This window comes from Mus pahari, chromosome 4, assembly GCF_900095145.1.
Source record: "Mus pahari chromosome 4, PAHARI_EIJ_v1.1, whole genome shotgun sequence".
Taxonomy (NCBI): Eukaryota; Metazoa; Chordata; class Mammalia; order Rodentia; family Muridae; genus Mus; species Mus pahari.
The window spans coordinates 58449336-58458700 of record NC_034593.1 but is presented as its reverse complement, the minus strand read 5'-3'; the positions used below and the strand labels follow the sequence as shown (position 1 = coordinate 58458700).

At 42.7% G+C, this 9365-nt stretch overlaps 1 protein-coding gene across 3 annotated transcripts in view; it reads left to right on the top strand.

Annotated features, from left to right (window-relative positions):
• The window catches only part of Veph1 (ventricular zone expressed PH domain containing 1), a 209571-nt gene that overhangs the window by 104945 nt on the left and 95261 nt on the right, over window positions 1–9365 (top strand). For all 3 annotated transcript variants that reach the window (XM_021195529.2, XM_029537562.1, XM_029537563.1), the window contains exon 7: window positions 2278–2498. In XM_021195529.2, coding sequence (XP_021051188.1) covers window positions 2278–2498 — 221 coding nt within the window. The remainder of the gene's footprint in view (window positions 1–2277; window positions 2499–9365) is intronic.

Here is a 9365-nt window from a genome sequence, read left to right as displayed (position 1 = left end):
CAGGTGGCCACCTTTCCTCTGGTGAGGAAGGTGCCCAAATTTCTGGAGCCCAAAATAGAGTCTGTCCCAGAAGTTAGGTTGCTTCTTTCTGTCCTGAAGCTGTGTAGCTTCTGAGGTCCACACTCTTGCCAGCGCAAACTGGAGCCCAGAAGCTGCGTGTCCCTTCTCCAGGCCGCCCTCTAACCGTCAGTGGACCGGAGCAAAGATGGTTCTCCTTCTGGCTCAGGCCAGGAGACTGCTCCCGGGCGGACACCCCTCCTCGGGCAAGAAAGGTGCCGATGACGGTTCAGGCCAGGAAAATGCTCCCGGGCAGACACCCCTCCTTGGGCGGGAAAGGTGCTGGATGACTGGAACTAGAAAGTGGCTCCTTCCCAGAAGCTGTGATGCCTTTCCAATCCGCCCTCTCCCCGGCAGTGCACAGGAGCAAAGATGGCTCACCTTCCGGCTCAGGGCTTGAGACTCCTCCGGAGCAGACACCCCTCCTCCGGCAGGAAAGGCCTGGTTTATTATTTTTAAGTGAATTGGTGATTCTAATTTCTCAGTTTAGTTACCAAATGGCCAATATTAATACATACAGTTCAGGCGAACAAAAACTCTTTGGGGTTTTCAAGTATTTTAAGAAGAGCTAAGGGACCCTACAAACAAAAAGTTTAAAATTTTCTAGCCTATTTTGTATTTAGAGAGTATTTATGATGCTTTTTAGCTAAATCTAATGAAATTAAGCAAAAACTGCCTAACTGTGATCATGAATGAAAGACCAAAAAGGGAATGGACTAACTTGTGGTGTTGGTTTTTAGTAGAAAGGGCTGGTACCATAGTCAATGTGGGTACAGTTCAGCGATAGACATATGTGACTTTAAGTATGTTGGTCCGTCTTCAGTTTCATACCCATAAAGCAATAGCCACCACATTACTAACCTCATGGTGTCATTCAAAGGATTCCATGAGTACTAAAGGCTCATGCAGGATAGCCTTGAATGCAGACTAATGATCCTTGTGTGTCCACTACTTTTATTTTAATAACCAACAATGTGTCTGGTTGGATGGTGATCAGCCTGCATTATGACACACAGGTGCTGCTGACCCGCTTCACTGTGGGAAGACCAAAAGCTCAAATATGCTGTACTAAGCCCCAGAGACAAAATATTTTGGAGCTGAGGAAGAAATCAAAACTCCCTAACCCCCTTCTTGCCCTAACATCACACTTTCTCCTCCAAACTCACATCTGTTCTCCCTGTGAGGAACCTGGATGTGCTCCAAGGATTCAGAACAAATGATGTGAGGTTGGCATGGGTTCATATGCTGGGTCCCAAGCAGTTAGGATTTTTCTTTTTCCCGCAACGTGATTAATTTTCCCTTCAGCTCAGATTGGCTGCCAGAGGATCATTCAGAACGAGGCTGATTTCAGCAAATATCCATATGGCTACCTTCACTGCCGGGAAGACAAATGCTTCTAAGTAAAGAATTTTCTAAATGTTTATGATGAGAAAGGTTTGGGAGCTGGGGTGGAAGAAGAATCTATAGATCAACCCAGGGCCTCACATGTACTATGAAATTGCTGTGGCAACTGAGCTACATCAGCAGCCCAGGAAATACTGTCCACAAAACCATGGGGACACGGAAATATTTGTACAATGACTTTTTAGGATGCTAAAGAGGAATCTGATTCAGAGGCTGGGGATCTTATATGACGTTTAAAGTTACATCATCAGCAAGATAAACAGTAGACAAAATGCCCCATCCCATATGGCCCGGCTCCTAGATCATCCCACTTCCTTGAATCAAGCAGGATAAATTTTACTCAAATTGTTTACTAACGTTACAGAGCATGCTGGATTTCATTCATAAAAAGCTTATTAGTGTTGAGTGTTACCTTCTCTCTGCAATGCGCCTCATGCACTGTTTAGTATTAATTTCCCAGTGTCTCACTGCTTCACTCTCCATCCAACAAGCTATTTATTTTACATAGGTATTTTGTTCACTGTCTGTCTGCTTCCCCGTGACAGTCAATTTTCATCCTTAATCTTTCTCGATGTGTTCCTAACTTCTAAGATGGGCCTGACGTGTGAAGAAGGTCCCCCACTTCTACCTTCTGACTCTAAGCTGGGAATAGGTACTGTGTCTGTGATACATTGCATGTCATAATTCACACAGATGTGTTGTATTTGAAAGTACCTGCATTATTAATGTCACCCATGTTTCCTTGAAGGAGTTTAGTTCATGGACTTTGATATTTTACTACCCTACAGGCCTTCTGTTGTTCATTGTTGTTGGCAGGAGCGAGCCAGGAGCTGCCTACGATACCTGGTGAGCCAGTTGGCTAACATGGAGCATCCATTCCACCATATTCTCCTGCTGGAAATTAAGAGTATCACAGATGCCTTCTCCTCCATCCTGGGCCCGCACAGCAGGGACATCTTCCGAATGAGCAACAGCTTCACCAACATTGCCAAGCTGCTTTCCCGACAACTGGAAAACAGCAAGGCTTACAGTGGCAGGTGAGCAGGCGCTGGGAACCTTGGAGATAAGCCCAGGCAGTGATGTTTTCCTTTCCTGTAGTGAAACTTCCCAAAAGAAGCCATGCCCACTTGTCAACCAGAAGTAACTTCTGAATGAGTTAGGTCACTTTCAAGAGCTTTTCTATATCTATCTATATCTATAGAGACCAAATATAGCAAATATAGAAGTTCAAAATATGATAAAGAAATAATAATGAAGAACAAATGGCAGTGCCAAGTAGTGCTGATTAATTAACTTAATAAGCGTTTGATACTTGTTTGCTCTGAACTAGAAATCTAAGCACAGGTATAAAGAAAATGATCCTTGTATCCAAGGAGGTCAGTGTCTAGTAAATTAGATCAATATTTTAAAAATTAGGAAATTAACGTAGAAGCTAGAGAAGAGGTACACTAATAAAGATGGGTTCAAGGAATTTAGAGAACAATAAGATGGTGTAATCTGCCTGCTTATGGGTGAAGGAGATCAAGAAATATCTCCTAGAGGAAGAGATATTTTGGGCTAAGTCTTGAGAGATAACCAGATTGTACCAGGCTGTCTTTTTGGTGGCATATATGGCTTTCTTGAAATGGGGCATCATTTTGTATGAGTGAAGTATGTGTTACAAGAAGAGCATTGTTTAGAGATGATGGTGATGGTATTTATGAAGTAGAGGCAGAGTTGAGACATGGTTAGCTTGGCATATCTGTTTTAGAAGTTGAACTCTTACCCTGTAGGAGTGACTGTGGGATTTGATACACGGTAGAGTAAACTCAGAACTTCATGAAGGCCATTCTAGTCTCAGTACAGAGACTCTCCCAGCAAGAAGATGACAAGAGCCAGCTCAAACAAGGGAAAGATAGAACACATGCATGGGTGTTGCCCATGAGGAAATTATTGATGATGGTGGTGAATGAGCTACCAAAATTTGACTGACCTGGAAAGAAGTTAGCTGGGAACTGAAAAATGACAGAAAATTCTGTGCCCTTTCCATTCCTGTGGGTGGTCCTGTGCAGTGCACACAGTTAGCCTTTTCCATTCTTGTGGGTGGTCCTGTGCAGTGCACACAGTTAGCCTTTTCCATTCTTGTGGGTGGTCCTGTGCAGTGCACAGTTAGCCTTTTCCACTCCTGTGGGTAGTCCTGTGCATTATAAAATACTTCTCAGAAACCTGAGCCCTTACCTACAAGGTGATGGTAATAGTGTCCTCCCTTAGTTGTAACTTGGCTACATTTCTAAATGTCTTTTAGGTGACAAAGCGTTCCCCAGTTAAGAACCACTGCCATGCATGCACACACACACACACACACACACACACACATACACACAAACACAAACACACACATCTGAGCTCGTGTATGTGAAAGTGTTATATAAAGTGAGAAAGGGGTATGAGGCTGTTGCACTCAATATTTTAACCTTGAAATTGATTTCTGATAAATAATCCCCAGTCCTAAAGTTTGGAGCTAAAACAAAAGGATGGACTATCTAGAGATTATCCCACCCGGGGATCCATCTCATCATCAGCCACCAAACCCAGACACTATTGCATATGACAGCAAGATTTTGCTGAAGGGACCCTGATATAGTGGTCTCTTGTGAGGCTATGCCAGTGCCCTGCAAACACAGAAATAAATGCTCACAGTCAGCTATTGGATGGAACACAGGGTCCCCAATGGAGGAGCTAGAGAAAGTACCCAAGGAGCTGATGGGGGCTGCAACCCTGTAGGTGGAACAATATGAACTAACCAGTACCCCCAGAGCTTGTGTCTCTAGCTGCATATGTAGCAGAAGATGACCTAGTTGGCCATTATTGGGAAGAGAGGCCTCTTGGTCTTGCAAAATTTATATGCCCCANTACAGGNGAATGCCAGGGCCAAGAAGTGGGAGTGGGTGGGTAGGGGAGGAGGGCGGGGGGGGGTATAGGGAATGTCTTAGTCAGGGTTTCTATTCCTGTACAAACATTATGACCAAGAAGCAAGTTGGGGAGGAAAGGGTTTATTCTGCTTACATTTCCATACTGCTGTTGATCACCAAAGGATGCAGGACTGGAACTTAAGCAGGTCAGAAAGCAGGAGCTGATGCAGAAGCCATGGAGGGATGTTCTTTACTGGCTTGCTCAGTCCACTCTCTTATAGAACCCAAGACTGCCAGCCCAGAGATGGCACCACCCACAAGGGGCCCTCCCCACTTGATCACTAATTGAGAAAATGCCTTACAGCTGGATCTCATGGAGGCACTTCCCCAACTGAAGCTCCTTTCCCTGTGATAACTCCAGCTGTGTCAAGTTGACACAAAGCTATCCAGTACAGGGAACTTTTGGGATAGCATTTGAAATGTAAATAAAGAAAATATCTAATAAAAAATAAATTTAAAAAAAAATCCCCAGTCCTATGAGCAATATTACTCCCTTTAGTATTTTATTTGTAAGTAAAAGGAAAAAGAGAAGGAAGTAAGGAAAAATAATGGGGCAGGAAGGGAGAAAGGGGGAAGGAAGGAAGGAAGGAAGGAAGGAAGGAAGGAAGGAAGGAAGGAAGGAAGAGTAGTGGAAGGGAGGTAGAGAGGAAATCATGAGGATGTAGATCAGTAGTAGAGCACTTTGCCTTGCCTGTGAGGTCCTGACTTCACTTGCCAGCAATGAAAAAATATATAAAATAAAATAAAAGTAAAGAAATAAAGGGCTCAGTATTCATCCCACATATGGCCATCACTTCAACTTCTCTCAATTCAAAATACTTCTCCCAGCTCAACCCTTGCTGTCAATCTCCTTCTTACAGATTGTAATTATTCAGTGGGAACCTCAGAAGTGTGGTGTGGACAGCTAGCCTTTTGTGCCCAGGGCTCATCCTCTCTGGGCTGGTTGCTAAGGCTTCTGTCCCAGCATCTTTTCCCTGAATAGCCTTCCTTGTGACCATGTGAGTCTACTCATTTGAGTCCATGCCCCCAAAGAAGAAAGGTCTACACTTTTGTGTGGCCAAAGACAAAACTCAATTCTCACAATTAGAGGGAAAATGAACAAGTGGGGCGATCCTGAAAGAAAATTAAAGATGATAAAACTCAAAGCAGATGTCAACTCATTTACAAAAGTGATACAACGCTCAGCAGGCCAGATTTTAGACTTCAGGCCAAAACAACACAACTATCAAAAGAAATACAATTAGCATCCCAGAGAGAACAACAAAAAAAAATGAAGCAGATGAGCCTTCCTCTGCCAAAGATGCTGAGTGAGTTTTGTAAAGGGCAGCAGGTGAATCTATTTGCATTTTCCCTATTCCTGTGTTTCTAAAAATGTGTTTGTATTTAAATAAAAGCCAACAAAGCCTAGACAGCAGAACAGTTAAGTTTTGAAATCAATTCTGGAGAAATAAAAGAGGAGGCAGAAGGGCACCTGGGGATTGACAAGGTGGATGGAAGGAGCCGGGAAAGAGACCTTTGCAAATGGCATGCCCTTTGTGGTCTTCTGGGAGGCCCTTGACAACTGGGCTACTTGCCTGTCAGACCAAGTCAAAGCTGGGGAAGGGGAGAGTGTGTTCCTGGTGACTATGTGACTAGCTGAGCAGTCCCCCGGAAATCATTTAGTCTAGTGACCATTACAGTAGACCACAGCTTTTCAAATTTTTTCTACTTGCAACTTCTTCATAGTCAAGAAATTTTCTGTGTGTATAATTGTTTTTAAAATTCATATACAAATCAAATCCTTATTAACAATAAACCACAAAGAAATTTAAGACAGATCTTTGTGATATATATATATATATATATATATCCCATTTATTGACATATAGTATGTAATTAGCATATTTGCATTATAATGAGATAGATGTTCATATTTATTTTTACAGAAAGAATTGTTTCGCATGAATATTTAATACTGCTGGACATAGAACATCTTTAATTTCTCTATGAGAAATGAGTTGATCATTACTTTAAATTTATAATCATCAGAGCTGAGACTTCACTTCACATAAACATATAGTGCAAAAAGACAGAAGTACATGTAGGGGTATTTCGGACACTATAGAAATTCTGTCTAAATACCAAGTTAGAATGTGTTCCTGTTTTTTATGAAACTTGTTCGACTTTCAAAAAGCAATTTCTAAAGCCAAGCATCACAACCCAATGCTATCCAAAGACACAGAAATTTGATAGTTGTGGGCTGAGGAGATAATGGTAGGAAAATACTAGAAGTCTGCTTCCAACATTAAACCATCATGTTTACCTAAGAACAGAAAACTTTTCACATGCTGGCACGTGGCATGTGGTGTAATAACATGCACAGTGCAAGTGTACATGTTGTACACTGAAAACCAAGGCTTCTGTGCAGTTGTGCATGTACCTGTGGCAGGCATTCTCAGAAGCACCTCAGGTCATTCATTGCATGCTTGATTTTGAATTCATAGTTTGCCATTGCACCTTCACAAACCTTTTCCTGCATGTATATCTGTGCACCACATGCATACAGTGATAATAGAAGGGAGAAAAGGGCATGGATCCCTCTGGAACTGGAGTTATACATGGTGATAAGTCAGTATGGGTGCGGTCTCTAGAAGAGCAGCCAGTGCCTACCGAGTCAGCTCTCCAGCCCATTCTATTTAATCCTCACAAGAAAATATTTTAATATGCATTGGCATTTAGAGGCTTCACATAAAACATAATGGAATAAATTCCCCCAGAAGAAAGTGGGAACTGAAGAGATGGCTCAGTAGATAACAGTACTTCTTGCTCTTTCAGAGGACCTGGGTTCAGTTCCCAGCACCCATGTGGCAGCAAACCTTCAGTATCTCCAGGAGATCCAATCCTTTCTTCTTCAGGTTTCCATGACTCTTCCATGAACACGGTACAAATAAACTCATGCAGGCTCACACACATACACATAAATAAAAAAAATTTAAATTAAAAATAAACTAATAACCTAGCACAAAACGGAAGCCTTGACTCAAGCTCCTCTCTCCTTGTAGGCCTAAAGTAATTTTCACGTAAATTACAGGAAGTAATTCATGAACCTTCCTTTCATTTGTTCCTTCAGTCTAATCCAGTGGAGCTCAGATTTTAGTGTGGATAAGAGTTATATACACAGCACTTATATAATACAGAGAAATTGTTCAAGGTGACTTCTGCATATTCCTACCAAAATTCAAACCAATTCTGCTTACCTTTCTCCATCACATTGCAGAACACCCTTTTCATTCCTCTCTTACCATGAAAGGCTGCTATGCCCTACACCTACAGTTTGGTACCACTTCTCTATGAGGTCCTACCACCCACTCTTTCCCATGATCCCACTGTCCTCTAAACTTCTATAGCTCACATCCCTATTCAGCCCTCCAGCTCCCAAATCACTACCTATCTCTTTGTGTCCTACTTGTCTCCAAACTAAAGCACCAGTATCCAAGAGAAATATATTCTTTAAGGTGCTTATTTTTAAAAAAAAACTCATGTTTTTTTTTTTAAGCAAGGCATGTTCACACAAAGAAAAAAACTGACTTTTTGAGACCAACTGTTGGCTCAAGGAATGCACACAAGTAATTTCAGGACATAATTAAAACCATATGACATTCTGAACAGTATTGCCCCTGCTTAGGAAAAGTTGAAGGTACTTTTCTACCCCACTAACTAAGGAAACATCTAAAGACAAAACTGAAGTTTTGGTAAGAAAATAGTGTATCCATTCCATGTAGCAATGTCCTCTATCAAAAGAAAACCCCAGTGGCCTTTTGTAGCAGTTGTGTGGCTGCTGTTACTCTTCTGTACATACATATGAAATAATAGCTTCAGGTTTTGCCCTGCTTACCAAACAGGCTGAAGCTAACATGTGGTACCATTTATGTCCCATCTGTTGTTCATTTTCCTCATTGGCCGTTCTTCCTTAACCAGTACTTAGGGCTAAGGGAAGGTCTTTAAAGGTATTTCAGGAATTCATTTATTAGCAAGAGACATAGGTGGGAGATATCATTATCAGCTTTGGAAGCGGTGGAGCAAGGCCAGTGACAATGAGATCCCAGCAAGGCTGGCTCTGAAGGGTGTGGACAAAGTGGAATGGGAATGGTGGGATCCCTGCCTGAAGTGTGAACAACGCTGCTGCAGCTTTGCCAGGAACCCAGGAACACAGCAATACTCAAATCACTGGACACACCAAAACCTGGGCTTTGTGGAGTGCCCATGACCTGGTGTTCAATTTCGAGCACGGCAGAGAACACCCAGGTTCTAGCCTAGAGGAGGAAAAGGGCACTTGTGGGAGTTGTAAGGGGACCTGGCCTTCTCTCACCCATCTGAGATGGTGGCAGTTCTGCAGGATCTCAGCAGACCCTTGTTACCTTGCTGCTTGATACTTTGTTTCAGGAACTGGCCCTTGTTCTCTTTTTTCTGTCCGTCATGCTTGAATCTTAAAGTTACCATTTGTGTGGTGTCTTGAACATCTTTTCAGTTGGGGCTAAAAGAAGACACTTGCCTTCCCTATCAGTGTGAGGGTCTCTAAGTGACCATGTAGCACTCGCTTCCTGGCCTGGCTCCTGAAGCCTGTGGCTCAGAGATGCTAGGATTTGATCATTCTTAGTTGCCATGCCATCACCAGGCTCACAATCTGTGTCACTGTTCCTGGCATAGATTAAAATGCATCCTAAACCAAACAGCTTCTAAAAGGCACTGTGTTCAGGGGCAGACTTTGGAAGCAGACACTTCTGCTCAGAGTTGGCTAAGAAGCTGAGGAAGTCACTTCACATTTCCCAGCTGCTTCCCCCTCTGTAAATGGAACCACTGATAGTCTCAGTCTCTCTCTGTCTCTGTCTCTGTCTGTCTTTGTCTGTCTGTCTCTGTCTCTGTCTCTGTCTCTGTCTCTCTCTCTCTCTCTCTCTCTCTCTCTCTCTCTCTCTC